Consider the following 18297-nt stretch of genomic DNA (forward strand, 5'->3'; position numbering starts at 1 on the left):
GCACAGGGCAGCAGGGAGATGTGTGAGATCCTATTCACCCTGATAGCTCTCTATCAGGGTGAATAGCAAAAGGAATGAAAAGATCCAAGTTCTAGTCCCTAAGGGAAGAAATGGTTATTTAATAAAAAGTAAAAAAAATTCTAAAAGTTTAAATGGCCCCCTTCCCAGTTTTACATATAAAATTTACAAACAATAAAGAATAAACATATTACATATCGCCACTTCCCAAAAAGTGTGAGCTATTAAAATATTAAAAAATATTTCCGCTCGGTGAAGGCCGTAACAGAAAAAAAAAAAACTAAACCACGCAATTCGCCATTTTTAGTCACCTTGTCCCCCAGAAGATGTCCCTGGATGTGAGAGGTATGTGGTGCTGTTTTCTCCTATATGTAGTGCTGGCTCACTACTGTGACCTGCGTCTCATCTTCTCAAAGTTCCTTTTTTTTTTTTTTTTTTATTATATGCATTTTAAATTTGGCGACTAAAAAATTTAATTTGGCTCCTAAAATTTTTAGTTTAGGAGCCAATGGCTCCTGGTCATTTTTTAATTTTTTTGTCTGGAGCACTGAGGGCGTTTAATAGATGCTGTAAACGGGTCTATCCTATAAAAAAAATTATTTATTTTATTTGTGCTGATTATGGGGTTGCTTTTGCAGAATTTAATAATCTTGATTTTCATTAATCCCTCTGTGGTCTCCCTGAATACATTGAGAATGCAGTTTGCCTGAAACGACTTGCTTCTCTTTTTCCCAGGAATGAATAAAAGGATCACCAATGCAAAAATTGCCTGCCTGGACTTCAGCTTGCAGAAAACCAAAATGAAACTTGGAGTGCAAGTGATTATTTCAGACCCATCCAAACTGGACCAGATCAGGCAGAGGTATGCATCTCAATTTAGGATGTGTTCCTTACGATATTTTCACTCCTTTCCATTTACAATGCCTTGTAATGTCCCATACGTTTTATGTGACTAATTTGAGGTAAAGTCCTGTCTTCCCCATTTTATTTGCTGCCATACAGTATTTGTGGTGTGAGCAGTTATACGCGTGGGGTACATTAGAATTGGAATTCTGCTTTAAAAGGTGACATACTATTTAGTCACCGTTGCCAGAAGGCCTACATTATATAACTGAGAATCTGGCTACACAACGACTCGGTGTCAGGTAGGTGTGGGTCCCACCTCTGAGACCTGCTCTGGTCTCAAGAACGGGATCCCTGAGGTGAAAAGAAAGCAGCATGTGCGTGGCCACCCTCCATTCACTGCTATGGGAGTTATGAAAGTCCCATTGTGGTTTATGGAGAGCTGCGCATGCGTGGTGTGCTCTCCTTCAATCCAGGGACCCCCTTCTGGAGATGGGTGCAGGTCCCACCTCTGAGACGCACACTTATCGGACATTGATGGCATACTGCTAGGATTTACCATCAATGTTCCCAGATGGGTTGTACCCCTTTAAGGTGCATTCTAGAAGCCTAGTTCATCTTTAAAATAGAACAAAAAAACAAAACGTTGAACATATTAATGTTTTGTGCTAGGGAGTCTGACATTACCAAGGAAAAGATCCAGAAGATCTTGGCGACGGGGGCCAATGTCGTCCTCACTACTGGTGGAATTGATGACATGTGTCTGAAGTATTTTGTGGATGCAGGCGCAATGGCTGTGCGAAGAGTACTGAAAAAGGATTTGAAACGTATTGCTAAAGCTACTGGTGGTGAGTGACTTCTAGATTTGAATACCAATGGTTAACTCTAAAGTTATTTAACAGTATCTGATTGGTGGGGGTCAGACACCTGGGACCCCCACTGATCAGCTGTTTGAGAAGGCACTGGCTCTCCTGTGAGTGCTGCGGCCTTCTCAAACATCTAATTGTTGAGGGTCCTGGGTATCGGACCCCTCCGATCAGGTACTGATGACCTATGTCTCAGAAAACCCCTTTAAAGGCAAGTCATTGGCGTTTTTGTGGTTCCTGACTGTCCTGCACTTTCAATCAACAGCTACTGTTTGTTCAACCCTTGCCAACCTGGAGGGTGAGGAAAGCTTTGAGGCGACCATGTTGGGACAAGCTGAAGAGGTTGTGCAAGAGAGAATATGTGATGATGAGCTGATTCTTGTTAAAAAGTAAGTGCCCTCTGCATTGACACGCATTCCCATTTAATTGCTGCCATGCTGTGCCATGCTATGTGCAGTTATACGCGTGGGATATAGGAGAATCTGTCTCTGAGAAAAGGTTGAGGTTGCTCAGTGGCCTTAACCTATATAATATGGAGACTGTACATTCCTGTTTAGGTCACCGCAGAACCAGCGAGGGGTTATTATCTATACCAGGGATGGCCAACCTGAGGCTCTCCAGAGGTTGCAGAACTACAACTCCCAGCATGCACAGACTGCCTACAGCAGGGCATGGTGGGAGTTGTAGTTTCACAACAGCTGGAGAGCTGCAGGTTGGCCATGCCTGATCTATACAAAGGATAGTAGGGACCGTTTGTGTATATGTACTTGAGAACTATGTTTCACATGGCTCCTCTTAGCTTTAGGGGAAATCTGAAGGAATACTTTTAGCTGTGGAAGTGATCTTTTCTCTATAAAATGTTCTAATAATTACATTATAGTACAAAGTCCCGAACATGTGCATCCATCATTCTTCGGGGGGCCAACGACTTCATGTGTGATGAGATGGAACGATCTGTCCATGATGCCCTCTGTGTAGTGAAGAGAGTTCTAGAATCCAAATCTGTGGTACCGGGAGGTGGTGCTGTGGAAGCGGCTCTTTCCATTTATCTGGAGAATTATGCTACTAGCATGGTAAGGATGTATTTTTATAGAAAGACATTCACGCTTTAAGAAATTATCATTTTTAAATCATCTTGGCACAAATTTAGAATCCATTATCTGTATTGAAAAGTTTCTGTATGTTAATGCCGTGTTAAGGACCTCACTTTCCTGACAATTGAAGGAAAGTTTGGTTGCTGCATGTAAATGAAGCTATCACTTCCTCTGTATGGTGAAGAACTATCACTACGTTCCCATACAGAATCATTATTTTGCCGGCAGCACATCGTCCTACGTAAATGGGATGTGCTGACAGTGATTTTGTCCTGCATAATCGTCCAATGAACACTATTGCTCCTTGATCAGGTGATCGATGGCACCATTTACACAGGGCGGTTACCAGAGGACAAGGGTTCATCCCCAATAATTGCCCCAATTGGCGTATGTCTGTGGAACTATTCACAGCGCTATAGATAATAGCTGTACACAGAAATATCACATCTATAGCAATAAACCGTATTGAACTTTCCACTTGAGAGCAAAGCAACCCATCCAATGTAACATTGTGTACGGCATATACAATAGGAATGGTCTTGCCAAGCGCTGCTGGTTGCAGTGATGGTACGTACCATGAAGGAGCCAACAAAAAGGACTGTCGCTATCCCTGTCAAACTGTGTCTTCCCACACCCTGAGTAACCCTGTATGGGAAGTTATGCAAGTTAATGGCCTAACAAAGTTAACCTCGTCTGGCTTATTTTTTTTCTGCTCTGTCCTTTTGGGTTTGGATCAGGGGACTGCAGTTTGTATGTGTGTATAATGCTTGAGGGGCTATCATGCAGATGTGTGTATTGCAACATCTGGAGCTCAGTGCTGCCTCTGGTGACCACTGGTGTTGTGCTGCAAGATATCGGACAGACTGCTGAGACTTGTGTACTTGTGACCACTTAGTGCTGTTCTCCAGAGAAGGACACTTTCTTTTTTTTTTATAAAAAAAAAAAAGAAAATTAAACTTTTCACCTTTAAACAATAGAAGGTCTTGGATTTAGTTCATATTTAGATCAGAAATGCACGTGTTTTAAAAGGCTACTTTCAGATCAGCGTTTTCAATTTCCGCTATTGAGATCCGTCCCAGGATCCCAATAGCGGAGAAAAATGCTTAAGTTTTGTCCCCATTAATTGTCAGTGGGGACAAAACTGAACTGACAGAATGCATTCTGCTCCGTTTGGTTGCGTTCCCATGACTCGCACAAGCGCAGCAAGCAGCGTTTTTGAGTGCATCCTGGGATGCAGAGCAAGATGGATCCGTTTTCTATGACACAATCTGGCACAATAGAAAACGGATCTGCGCCCCCCCCCCCCCCCCATTGACTTTCAATGGAGTTCATGACGGATCCGTCTTGGCTATGTTCTAGATGATACAACTGGATCCGTTCATAACAGATGCAAAAACGCTGGGGTGAAAGTTACTTTAACTTGACACTTTTCTGTGAATTAAACATTTTTGTTTTTCTACAAATTTCCAGGGCTCCAGGGAACAATTGGCAATTGCAGAGTTTGCAAGAGCACTTCTGGTTATTCCAAAAACCCTGGCTGTGAATGCTGCACAAGACTCCACTGACCTGGTTGCCAAGCTGAGAGCGTTCCATAACGAGGCTCAAGTCAACCCAGAGCGCAAAAACCTGAAGTGGTAAGAAAAGCCATTTTCTATCATTTGTTCTGTGCAACTTTCTAGTATCCGGTCTGCAACCACTAGAACAGGGATCAGCAACCTTCGGCACTCCAGCTGCTGTGAAACTACAACTCCCAGCATTCAAACATGGTCGGCTGCTCTGACAACTCACATAGAAGTTAATAGAGCATTCTGGGAGTTGTAGTTTCAGAACATCTGGAGTGCCAGAGGTTGCTGATCCCTGCACTAGAAGCTGAGCCCTGGTCTCTACAGCAGGGGTAGGCCACCTCCGGCACTTCGGCTGTCGTGAAACTACAACTCCCAGCATGCATACTTGCTCTTCTAAGAATTCTCATAGAAATGAATGAATCATGAAGCTGAAGTGCCGAAGGTTGGACCCTATGGTTTTATCCACTGCATGTGATATTTTTATGGATGTTGTGACTGTGCATACAAAAACTTGTAGTGTTGGGTAATTTTTAAAATTTTTGGAAGAAACCTAAATCTGCTGTTATGTTGACTGGGGAAGATGTACTACTGTTGGCTATATTCAATAACTGTGTAGATTAATATGACATTTGCCCAATTTCTCAGTTATCAGTCACTACGGGTAAGCTGAATTGGTGATCAACCTTAGCACAGCTCCTGGGCATGCAGGAATCTAGTGCAGATACTGTGGGGGGAATTTATCATAAAGGGAATATTTTAAGTCTGTTTTAGCATCCGCACTACAATAGAGAGATCCTTTTGTATACACTTAAAAGGGTTTACTGATACTTTTCAGAGGATAGCTCATCAGTATTAAAATATCTGATCGGTGGGGGTCCGACACCTGGGATCCCTGCTGATCAGCTGTTTGATACTGCACTCATGTGAGCGTCGTGGCCTTCATTCTGCTCGCTACGTTGTATAGCGGCTGTGTTTGGTATCGCAGCTCAGCCAAATTCACTGATATGTGACCGATGGCCTAGGAATAGCTGGAGAAGGCCATGTTGCGCACAGGAACGCCCTGTTTTTTTTTTAAACAGCTGATCCCAGGGGTCCCTGATGTTGGATGCCCACCTATCGGATACTGATGACCTATCCTAAGCATAGGTCATAGTATTAAAATCTCAGAAAACCCCTTTAAGGCATGTTCATATTTTTTTGCCATTAACCCCTTAAGGACTCGGCCCTATTTCACCTTAAGGACTTGGCCATTTTTTGCAAATCTGACCACTGTCACTTTAAGTGCTGATAACTTTAAAACGCTTTGACTTACCCAGGCCGTTCTGAGATTGTTTTTTCGTCACATATTGTACTTCATGACACTGCTAAAATTGGGTCAAAAAAGTTAATTTTTTTGCATAAAAAAATACAATTTTTACCAAAAATTTGGAAAAATTAGGAAATTTCCAACTTTCAGTTTCTCTACTTCTGTAATACATAGTAATACCCCCAAAAATTGTGATGATTTTACATTCCCCATATGTCTACTTCATGTTTGTAGCATTTTGGGAATGATATTTTATTTTTTGGGGATGTTACAAGGCTTAGAAGTTTAGAAGCAAATTTTGAAATTTTCTGAAATCTTCAAAATCCCACTTTTTATGGACCAGTTCAGGTTTGAAGTCATATTGTGAGGCTTAGATAATAGAAACCTCCCAAAAATGACCCCATTCTAGAAACTACACCCCTCAAGGTATTCAAAACTGTTTTTTCAAACTTTATTAACCCTTTAGGTCTTCCACAAGAGTTAATGGCAGATGGAGAAACAATTTTGAAATTTATATTTTTTGGAAAATTTTCCAATATAATCAATTTTTTCCAGTAGTAAAACAAGGGTAACTGCCTAACAAAACTCAAAATGGGTTGCCCCGATTCTGTAGTTTGCAGAAACACCCCATATGTGGTCGTAAACTACTGTTTGGCCGAACGGGAGCACATAGAAGGAGGGGAACACCATATGGGTTTTGGAAGGCAGATTTTGCAGGACTGGTTTTGTTTATACCATGTCCCATTTGAAGCCCCCTGTTGCACCCCTAGAATAGAAATTTCAAAAAAGTGACTCCATCTAAGAAAGTACACCCCTCAAGGTATTCAAAACTGGGTTTACAAACTTTGTTAACCCTTTAGGTGTTCCACAAGAGTTGATGGCAGATGGAGAAACAATTTTGAAATTTCTATTTTTTGGAAAATTTTCCAAAATAATCAATTTTTTCCAGGAGTAAAACAAGGGTTAACTGCCAAACAAAACTCAAAATGGGTTGCCCCGATTCTGTAGTTTGCAGAAACACCCCATATGTGGTCGTAAACTACTATTTGGCTAAACGGCAGGACATAGAAGAAGGGGAACGTCATATGGTTTTTGGAAGGCAGATTTTGCTGGACTGGTTTATTTACACCATGTACCCTTTCAAGCCCCCTGATGCACCCCTAGAGTAGAAACTCCACAAAAGTGACCCCATCTAGGAAACTACGGGATAAGGTGGTTGTTGTTTTGGGACTATTTTAGGGGTAAATATGATTTTTGGTTGCTCTATATTACTCTTTTTTGAGGCAATGTAACAAAAAAAAAATTCTAAAATTGTTTCTACATTCGCTATTTAGTTTTGTGGAACACCTAAAGGGTTAACATAGTTTGTAAAGTAACTTTTGAATACCTTGAGGGGTGTAGTTTCTTAGATGGGGTCACTTTTTTGGAGTTTCTAGTCTAGGCTACATCAGGGGGGGCTTCTAATGGGACATGGTGTCAAAAAAAAAAACTGTCCATCAAAATCTGCCTTCTAGAAACCATATGGAGTTCCCTTCGTTCTATGCCCTGCCGTGCGGCTATATAGCCATTTACGACCACATATGGGGTGTTTCTGCAAACTACAGAATCAGGGCCATAAATATTGAGTTTTGTTTGGCGGTTAACCCTTGCTTTATTACCGGCAAAAAGGATTCAAATGGAAATTTTGCCCAAAAATGAGTGTTTTGGCACCGTTTTTATTTTATATTTTTAACACCGTTCATCCGAGGCGTTTGGGCAAAAGTTATTTTTATAGCGACGACTTTTACGCACGCGACGATGCCCAATATGTATGGTTCTCAGACTTTGGAGACACTAAGCAGGCATCCTAAAAACTGCGGCCCTCCAGATGTTGTAAAACTACAATTCCCACCATGCCCTGCTGATGGCTGTAGGTTGTCTGGGCATGCTGGGAGTTCTAGTTTTACAACATCTGGAGGGCCGCAGTTTGAGGATGCCTGCACTAAAACTAATATTTTTTTGGGAAAAAAAAAATGTTTCCGTGTCTCCAAAGTCTGAGAGCCATAGTTTTTTATGTTCTCTAGTGGACTGTTGGGGATTATAAAAATTTAGTACTCCATGGAAGTGTGATACTCCCTGAAGCAATCGATAACGCAGAGGCCCGGATGATCGGGGCAAGTGTCGCACTGAGTGGTGGTGTCCTTCCGTATCCCCCTCCTGCGACACACTCTGCACTTTTTTTGGGTTCGTCCCTTCTTTCCAGTATGGGGGACCACACCTGGAAAGTGTTGGCCAGGGACGATCCGGGCGCCTCCAATTCCCGAGGTACTCCGGCCTGCTCTTTCCCGGTCCGAAAAGATCAGGTCCTTGAGGACTGCCTCATAGAATTGGAGGAATGTCCCTGTGCTGCCAGCGCTTCGGGATAGTACAAAAGAGTTGTACATGGCAACCTGCACCAAGTAGACCGCAACTTTTTTGTACCATGCCCGGGTTTTGCGCATGGCGTTATATGGCTTGAGGACTTGATCCGAGAGATCAACTCCTCCCATATACCGATTGTAGGCGACGATACAATCGGGCTTGAGGACCGTTGCCGCGGTACCTCGCACAGGGACTGGGGTGATGCCGTTACCGTGGATTGTGGACAGCATAAGGACATCCCTCTTGTCCTTATACCTGACCAGCAACAGGTTTCCACTGGTAAGTGCACGGGTCTCACCCCTGGGGATAGGTACCTGGAGGGGGTAGGCAGGGAGGCCGCGTTGATTTTTCCGCACGGTCCCACAAGCGAACGTGGATCTGGCGGCAAGGGACCTGAACAAGGGAATGCTGGTATAAAAGTTGTCCACGTACAAGTGGTAACCCTTATCCAGCAGTGGGTACATAAGGTCCCACACGAGTTTCCCGGTAACACCCAGAGTGGGGGGACATTCTGGGGGTTGAATCCGGGAATCTCGCCCCTCGTACACACGAAATTTGTAAGTGTACCCTGAGGTACTCTCACAAATTTTGTATAGCTTCACGCCATACCTCGCCCGCTTTGTGGGAATATATTGGCGGAAACTGAGTCTCCCCTTGAACGCAACGAGAGACTCATCAACCGCGACCTCCCTTCCAGGTACGTAGGCCTGCTGAAATGTGGCCCCAAAGTGATCGATGACCGGCCGTATCTTGTACAGCCGGTCATAGGCAGGATCACTTCGGGGGGGACATGCTGCATTATCGGAATAATGCAGACATTTCCGGATGGCCTCAAACCGGGGACGTGTCATGACCATACTGTACAGTGGGGTCTGGTATAGGACGTCCCCACTCCAGTATTGCCTGACACTGGGTTTTTGGACTAGACCCATATGCAGCACGAGGCCCCAAAATGTCCTCATCTCGGCTGCACTGACCGGCGTCCAGCCACCGGTCTAGCCAAAAATGAGCCTGGGTTTTGAGCGACGAACTGTTGGGCGTACAGATTCGTCTGCTCCACCATCAGATTCACCAGTGGGTTACTGAAAAAAAAACTAAAATAGTCTATTTCAGTAAACCCCACTGTGGGAATCTGGATTCCAGGATTGCCAGCAAAATCCGGAATCTCAGGCTCAAAGTCCACTGGGGGACACCAGCTAAGTTCATCGGCAGGGGGCTCCGGTGGACTTATTTGGTGGGCCGGGAAACCAGTACGAACCCCAGGGCGGCTCGTACTAGGGTGGGCCACAGGATCCCTAGCATGTGGGGCCCCTGGCTCCGCCTGGCGGCCTCTCCGCCGCCTTGGTGGCTCATCGTCATCAGATGATGATGAGGAGGATGCGGATGATAAAAGGAACGTGGGGTCATCCTCACTGGGGCTCTCAGAGTCGGAGGCAATCTGGGCGTATGCCTCCTCGGCCGAGAACATCCGGCGGGCCATGGGTGTGTGTGCGTGTATGTGTGCGTGTGTGGAAACCTTTATTATATGTGCGTGTGTGTGGGGGCAACGGGTGTTCGCGTACTAAAAAAGGCAAAAAAAGAAAGGGCAAGTGTTAGGAAAAAAAAAGTTCAAACTTGCTGATCAGCGGTACAACGCTGATCAGCGGTCGGTGGGGTGGTGGGGCGGGCGATGCGCTAACACTGGACGGACGCTAAAAAGTGCCGGCCAGTCAGCGCACGCAGAAAAAAAAAGTGGTGGTAAGGGGGCTGGTGGTCAGGGGAGGGGGGGGGGGCTGGTGGTGGGGGGCTGGTGGTGGGGAAGGGGGGTGGGGTGGGGGTCTGGTGGGGGGGGCAAGTGGCAGGGGGGGATCTGGGGTCTGATGGATGGATCAAAGAAAGTTTGGAAATAAAAGTTTTTTTTTTTTTTTTTTTTTTTCTAACTAACTTTTCCCTTCTTTCCCTGCCTAACGGTGCCTCTCCCTCACTGACCCTAACCTACCTGGGTGGCGATGGGTGCAGGAGGGTGATGGATGCCGATTGTGGGGACACAGGAGCTCGTTCTGGACGGTGCTGGACAGGAAGAGGAGGGGAGAGAGGAGCGCAGGAAGTTTGAATCTCGCGCCTCTCTCCCCTGCTCCAATCAGCACCCTGGACAGCGGCGTTCAGCACCAGGGCCAGCACCGCCTCTCCAAATCCTCGGACTGCGATAGGTGGTGTAAAATTACGCCACCGATCGCAGTCTTTTTCCGGTTCATCGGGTCACAGGACACCCGAATGGACCGGAAACGCAGAAAACCGCAGGTCTGAATTGACCTGCGGTTTTCTGCGATCGTCGATGCGGGGGGGTCAAATGACCCCCCCCTGCATTGTTACGGGATGCCGGCTGAATGATTTCAGCCGAAATCCCGTTCCGATTAACCCCTGGGGCGCCGGAATGCCGATTTCAAGTTAGGACGTACCGGTACGCCCTGAGTCCTTAAGGACTCGGGAAATAGGGCGTACCGATACGCCCTGCGTCCTTAAGGGGTTAAAGAGGACCTGTCGCCACTCCTGACATGCCTATTTTAATAGCTACATGCATTCCCCATGTAGTAACAATTCTGGAACATCTATTCTTATGTCTCTATGTTGTGCCATTCCTTTATTTGCACTAGAAGTTATGAATTAATTGCTATTGTCCTTCAGTAAGGGTACAGAGGGGTGGTAACCAGTTGGGTGTACCTACACAGTCTGACCATCCAATCATGCTGCCATTTTCAGTGTGTGCAGGTACACACACCCCCAACTGGTAACACCCCTCTGTACCCTTACTGCAGACTGCTAGCAATTCATTCATAACTGCTAGTAGAAATAATAAAGGAATGGCACAACATAGAGCTATAAGAATAGATGTTCCAGAATTGTTACTACATGGGGAATGCATGAAACTATTAAAACAGGCATGTCAGGAGTGGTGACAGATCCTCTTTAATGTTTGATAAGTGACAACATAATTGCATAGGATAATTAATAGCTTTTCTCCGTGGGCGTCTCCTATCTGGCCGTGGCGCTGTCCAATCACAGTGGAGCGTGTCATAGCCAAGGAGAAGGTGAGCTGTTTTCTCAATGGCTGACGCGCTTCGCTGTGATTGGACAGCACCACAGCCAGATAGACGCCCACTGAGAAAAGCTGATGTCTCCTCCCTGTTCCAATGCTAATAATTGGCATACAGGACGCCTAAACGGAACGAGGGGTGCAACGGAGCAGCATATCATGAAAAAGATTAGTGATATGACGTCTAGGAACATGGGCTACAGTGTGAGGTATCACTTTTATAAAGTAAACTGGTGAAAGGTCCTCTTTAACCCTTCCCTATCTTCCTTGAGTCATAACTTTTTTTTATTTTTCTGTTCACATAGCTGTATGGGCAAATTTTTTGCAGGACAAGTTGTACTTTCTAATGCCACCATTTAATATGGTTTTAAATGTAGAGAACAAAAAATTCCAAATGGGGGGGGAAAAACGCAGTTCCTCTACCGTTTTACGGGTTTTGTTCCCACAGCGGTCTATTTGCGGCAAAACTGACCTGTGCCTTTCATTTTCTGGGTCTGCAGGATTTACGATACCACATATGAATTTAAACTCAGAAATTTATTTTATTTTTTTTGCATAACTATGTTCTGAGGCCCATAACAATTTTTTTTAAAAAATTTTGCGGGACAATCTAGTTTTTATTGATACACTTTTTGTAAAAAAAATAAATAAAAAAAATGTCCCAAAAAAAATTTGGGGGTGAAAGCGATAAAATGGCAAATTGGCTATTTTGACACTGGCCATTTTTACACTTTTTTTTTTTTTCTATTATGCCATTCACTGTATGGGAAAATTATTTTTACATTTTAATAGTATGGGTGTTTTCAGTCAGTGATGCCCATGGTGTGTGTTTTATTTTTACATTCTATGAAAAGGGGGGTGAATTAAATATATATTTTTTTTACTTTGATTTTGAAGCTTATATTTGAGCCTACAAAATCCACTTTTCTCGCCCAATTTCCTTGGGGGACACAGAAGACCTTGGGTATAGCTCATCTCCCTAGGAGGCGTGACACTAAGTGAAGACTGTTAAGCCCCTCCTCCACAGCTATACCCTCAGCCTGGAGAGAGAGACTGCCAGTTTTTGCTTAGTGTCCAAGGAGGCAAGACACTCCCTGCTCTGCAGGGCTGCTTTCTCCTTGTTTCAATTTTAGATTTTTACTTTGTTTTATTTTCTTTTTGTTCCAGATCATCAGGGATAACAGAGACGCACTAGACCTCTCTGCTTCTCCCGGGGTTGAGCTGCGCCAGTGCCGGTCACCCGCACTGCTGCCTCCCCCACAGAAGGCAAGGTGGACCAGGGCAGCCCAGCTCCCCTGCATCCCTCCAGCGCAAGGGTCGCCCGCACGCCAAGTCCCTCCCCCGGCGTCCTGCCACTACGGTGCCAGTAGCTGAAGGGGCGACCCTGCTGGAACGGACCGAGGGTGAAGACGGCTATGGTGAGAGATTGGCTTCTCCAGCCCTACGTCCCCCCCCCCCCCCTCGGTCTCCTGCGTGCCTGACCCTTACCTGGGCCTATGGACCCTTCTGTCCCTGCTAGACCTAGGCTGGCCCTGGGCTGCCGCAGGGCGACATCTGCTCCCTCTCTCCTGGCCTCCATAGGTCATTGGCACCCTTGTTCCTACAAGAGGAATGCCTAGGGAGCTGCGGAGGTCCGCACCTAGCTGCCCCTGACGGAGGGGTCATGCAGGCGTCCCACCCTCACAGACCCGGTCTCGGGGTCCCCCTCCCTCTTACCGGCCACTACTTCAGGGCCAGAGGGCCCGCGCCTTGCTGCCACTGACCCTCCCTGCTCTCACGGGCACCGGTCCAGGGGAAAGGTGGTTGTAGCTGCCGGCAGGGGTGAAATCATATGGAGCGCTGTTCTAGGCCAGGGGCCCGCTCCAGGGGTAAAATGGCTGCCGGGTGCAGGGTCCTGACTTCCGGACACCTGGGTGGGCACCGCGGCCTGCAAAGGAGCGCTTCAACAGCCCCGGCCGACCGTCGGAACCTTCCGGTCGGCCGGGCGCCGAAGTCTTGTGTTCCACTTCAAGACGATCCCGCTCTATCCGGGTCCCCGGCTCGCGGGGTGGGCACCCGCGGCCGGTATGTGCCGCTCCGTAGGCCCGGCTGGTACTTTAAGTACTTGCGGCCCCGGTCAGCCGGGCGCCGCAAAAAATTTAGGCCCCGGCTCTTCCGGCCCGCGGGGTGGGCACCCGCGGCCGGTATGTGCCGCTCCGTAGGCCCGGCCGCTACTTTAAATACTGTGCGGTCCCGGTTCGCCGGGCGCCGCTAAAAATTTAGGCCCCAGCTTCACGGCCTACTAGGCCGCAAAAATTCAGGCCTCTGTTGGAGGGGGCTGGAACTTCTCCAGGCGCGAATTTTTCCCGCCTGGAGGTTCCCCCGCCCACAGAGGATGGGCCTGTATGGGTGGATCTGTGCCCTGTAGGTGGCATCTGCCTCAGTGAGGCTGTGTGTTAAAAAAAAAAAAAAAAATAATAATTATTTATTATATATATGACTTGTGGGCTGCGCAGGACGCTGCAGCCTCATCTCTGAGTGCTGCCTGTATACATGCCCCCCTTCCATAGGCGGCATGGTGTCGCGCTCCCCGGCTGCGGCGCTGCCAGGTTCTTTTTTCCCCTTCTGGGGGTTTTTTTGCCCTCTCCGCGCTACGGCGCTGGTCAAGGTGCATGCCTTTTCTGTAGGCAACATTCGTCACCCTCTCCAGTTATGGTGCCTGCCATGTGCAGGACCCCCCTCCTGGGCGGGATACTGCACTCTCCCTAACTGCGGGTTGGCCTTGTGCATGATCCCCCTTTCTTTGGCGGCCTACTGCAGTTTCTCCGGATACAATGCTGGCCATGTGCACGTCCCCCTTACATAGGTGGAACACGGCACTCTCACTGGATTCGCTGCTGGCCATGTGCGTGCCCCCCTTCCATAGGCGGAACGCTACACTCTCACTGGATTCGTTGCCGATCATGTGCATGACCCCCCTTTTTTAGGCGGAATACTGCACTTTCACCGGATACGGTGCTGGCCATGTGCACGACCCCCTTCCTTAGGCGGAACTCTGCACTCTCACTGGATTAGCTGCCGGCCATGTGCGTGCCCCCCTTCCATAGGCGGAACGCTACACTCTCACTGGATTCGTTGCCGATCATGTGCGTGACCCCCCTTTTTTAGGCGGAATACTGCACTTCACCGGATACGGTGCTGGCCATGTGCACGACCCCCTTCCTTAGGCGGAACGCTGCACTCTCTCTGGATTCGCTGCCTGCCATAGGCATGACTCCCTTCTGTGGACGGCATTCGGCACTCTCACTGGATTCACTGCCAGCCATGTGCATGACCACCTTCCATAGGCGATATGATGTACTCTCATTGGATTCACTACCAGCCTTGGGCATGCCTCCTTCCCGGGTGGCGGCATACATACACTCCCTCGGTCGGTGGTTGTTCTCTCGCCTGTACATTGTTGGCCATGTGCATGACCCCTATACATGCACTCTCTCTGGATCCACCGTCGGCCACATCAGGACCCCCCTTCCGTGGGCGGTGTACGCACTCTCACTGGATTCGCTGCCGGCCATGGGCATGCCTCCTTCAGGTGGCATACACACATTCTCACCGACTGCTCGCATTCTCCCTGAATGCGATGCTGGCCTTGTGCATGATTTCCCCCCCCCCCCCCCCCTTCCTTTTCTGGGCGGCATACTACGCTCACCAGATACGTTGCTGGCCTTGAGCATGGCCTCTAACATGGGCGGAACGCTTGCGCTCCCCTTGGATACGGTGCTGGCCTTGTGCGTGACCACCCCTCATTCCATGGGTGGAATTTTGCACGCTCACAAGATTCAAGGCTGTCCTTGTATGTGCTGTACTGGACTTGCACATGTTTCCCTTCATTGGCGGAGTAGTTACACTCTCACGAAATTTCGTGAGAGTTGGGTGAATTGTTGCACACTCACTTAATGCTAGGATAGCCCTATGCATGTCCCCCTTTTCCCTAGGTGGACCTCCTGCGTTTCCGCTGGATACTGTGTGGCCATGTGCATGGCGCCTTTCTGGGCGAAGTATGGTATGCCCTACTTCTCTGACGTAGGTACGGCCTTGGGCATCTCCCCCTTTTTGGGGCAGGCCTTTGCATTCTTGCCCACTGCAGTTTGCCAGGTACATTTCCTCCCTTTCGGGGCGGTCAGTTTGCGTTCCATCGCATTCCATATTAGTCTTGTGCATAACTCCTTTCAGTTTGCACTCCCGTAGATACTGTGGCACTCTGTGGCTGGCCCTCTTCGCGGTGTTATATTTTTGCAGTGAGCGGACGTTCTTGTGCGTTGTTTGGGCCGTGTATGCCTTCTCGTCCTGTAGGTGGGTTGGCCTTCTCACTGCTTACGGGGCTACTCGTACGTAGCCTCCTTCCTCCTGCGACATTCTTTTTCTCTTGGGATACGATGATTGCCGCAAGCCTTGCACTATTCTCTAAGGAGATCATTCTGGTGCAGTGTGGTATGATTCTTTCCGGATTGGCGCCCTCGGTGCTTCAGTCTGATCTGCTACCAGGTTCGGGCCGCTCTTCTTGGGAAGGTCACCCAACTTCTCTTGGGTGCTCGCTTATACAGGTCCGGGGGACCTCTACCTTGGGTTCTTCAGGGTATTCGCCTTCTGCGTGGCGGTGAACCGGGCGTCTCTGTGTAGCGGTGTTCTGCTTTTGAGCTGTCCTATGGCCTCTCTGTTGCCCACTCCCCCTTTTTTGGTTGGAGGGTGTTATACCGGCCTCTGTCTCGCCTGCCTTTTCTCGCCGGCTCTGTTTGACTCCCACTCGGTACAGATCATTCCGATGTGGCGTCTGTTCCAGCCACGCTTCAGAGGCTGTTCCTTCACTGCCCTTCCCTCTGGGGAGAGCATGTTTGTTCATTTGGATGGTTATGGTGTTCCTTTTCAGTCTCCCTTGTCCACACTGGCTGTACTAGCTGTGTGCCTAGTTACCGGGTCTACCGCTTTCTGTCCTCCCGCTGGGTACAGATTGCGTTTTTTCCATTCTAGGCAATGTTTCGGCTTTGGATTCACCTTCTCGGTAACTTGGGAGGACTACCATTTGGTCAGGATTGTCTTTTGATCTCCCACACCGGAACTGTAGTCGGTCTTCCTGTGGTGGCTACATTGGCTTCGGCTTTAGCCTGTCTTGTCCTGGCGGTTGCTGGGCGGACCCTTCGGTTCCTGTCCGTTTGTCCTTCTGCTTCCCCACTCTGGGGGGATACGGGACAACCTTGCTCGGGGGCCGACGGGACCAGTTCTACCGACTGTTCTACCCGTGTTACTGGTCCGCGCCTGATCATTGGGTTTTCACCCGCTTGCCCAGGCGACTCTAGTGGGCTCGCTAGTGTTCGCTTCTAGCCGAGTTTTTCGTCCAGGATCTGTGGTAGGACTTAGGGCTTTACCTGGGGTTCTGTGGGAAGCTGGGCGTTCCCCCACTCTGCCTTTCTCCATGGTTCTGTCTTTCTCCAGTCCGGCCTGGACCTGGGGCTGGGACTCTGTTGCTTGAAGTATCAAGTGTCATTCCTGTCCTTCCTCTTTCAGCGTTCCCCGTCCCTCTGGGCCTGTCAGGAACTTCTTCCATGGAGCGGCTCTTGGGTTCCTTTGTACTGCCCTCCGTTACCGTCCTGGGAACTACATACTGGGCTCTTGGCGCTCCAATTTTTCCTTGGAGCCGTTACAGAAGTTCTCTCTACTCCTTCTGTCCTGTACGGTTGGGTTTCTGTAGCCATCGTGTCTCTGACGGGTGCCTGAGTGGCGGCCCTTCTTGTTCCGAGCCTTCTGTCTTCCCCCAGGACAGGACTGTTCTCCATTCCGTCTCTTCCTTCCTTCTGAAGGTGGTATTTGTCCTTCATTTCATTGAGGCAGTCGTCCACCCCTTCCCCCCCCCCCCCCCCGGGAACGGACACTTCACCGATTTGGACGTTGTTTGGGCCTTGCAGTTTTTACTTGGAGATCTCCGACTCTTGTCGACGTTCGGTCTCTTATGTTTCCAGGAGGTCCGAGCAAAGGGTTGACGGCCTCCAGGGTGGCTTTCCTCCGCTTTCTCAGAGTGGCTCTTGCTGTGGTTGCCGCACCAAGGGCAGGGTTCTGCTTTTGGTGTCACCATTCATTTGGCCAGGGCCGTCGGTTTTTTCCTGGGCCGGAGGCTTTAGGCTTCGGCCATCCATTTGTGCAAGGCGGTCACTGGTCTTCCTTGCACACCTTACCGAGTTCTACAGGGTGCATACTCGGGCTTCGGCGTATGCTGCCTTGGGCCGCCTGGTCTGCAGGCGGCGGGTTTTTTTGATGCCTTCGGGTGCTTCGCCTTGGTGCTGTGGTCCCTCCCCCTTTGGACTGCTTTTGAACGTCCCAAGGTCTTCTGTGTCCCCCAAGGAAATTGGGCGAGAAAACGAGATTTTTGTATAACTTACCAGTAAAATCTCTTTCTCGCTCTTTCCTTGGGGGACACAGCACCCACCCATTAGTTGTTCTTCTCTGACTGTTTCCGAGTTTGTTTTACCCTTTGGGTAGTGGGCTTGTTGGTTCCAATTTTTTGGACTTTGCCTTTTCTCACTACTTGGACACGCAACTGGCAGTCTCTCTCTCCAGGCTGAGGGTATAGCTGTGGAGGAGGGGCTTAACAGTCTTCACTTAGTGTCACGCCTCCTAGGGAGATGAGCTATACCCAAGGTCTTCTGTGTCCCCCAAGGAAAGAGCGAGAAAGAGATTTTACTGGTAAGTTATACAAAAATCTCGTTTTTTAAAATTTATATTCTGAACAATCGTGGATCTTTTTAGATCCATTATTTGTATAGAATTGCTTATCTATGTTGGCCTGCCACCTGCTGGCCAAAATAAGAATTGCAGCTTCAATGCTTTGGGTCTCGGCGACCCAGTGCATTGAAATCAATTACCGGCATCCTCATCGGCCACAGAAGATGCAGAGAAGAAGTTCAGAAGCGTGAGCTTCCAGGCATTTCCCCCTTTACATGCCGTGAACAAGTGAGATCACAGCATCTAAAGGCTTTAATGGCTACGATCAACATTATTTTGGTTGCGGTCATTAGCTGCTGGCCATGACGCCCACTGCATGCGTGAGTGGGCGCTATGTTAAAACTTTGCTCCAGTGCCGTACATGTATGGCACTGGTAGC

At 48.4% G+C, this 18297-nt stretch overlaps 1 protein-coding gene across 1 annotated transcript in view; it reads left to right on the top strand.

The window, feature by feature from the left end:
* TCP1 (t-complex 1) overlaps positions 1-18297 on the top strand; it is a 33652-nt gene that overhangs the window by 14516 nt on the left and 839 nt on the right. The window contains exons 7-11 of the mRNA XM_040429470.1: positions 754-880; positions 1534-1709; positions 1993-2116; positions 2608-2800; positions 4292-4455. Coding sequence (XP_040285404.1) covers positions 754-880; positions 1534-1709; positions 1993-2116; positions 2608-2800; positions 4292-4455 — 784 coding nt within the window. The remainder of the gene's footprint in view (positions 1-753; positions 881-1533; positions 1710-1992; positions 2117-2607; positions 2801-4291; positions 4456-18297) is intronic.

The sequence above is a fragment of the Bufo bufo genome, chromosome 4, assembly GCF_905171765.1.
Source record: "Bufo bufo chromosome 4, aBufBuf1.1, whole genome shotgun sequence".
Taxonomy (NCBI): domain Eukaryota; kingdom Metazoa; phylum Chordata; class Amphibia; order Anura; family Bufonidae; genus Bufo; species Bufo bufo.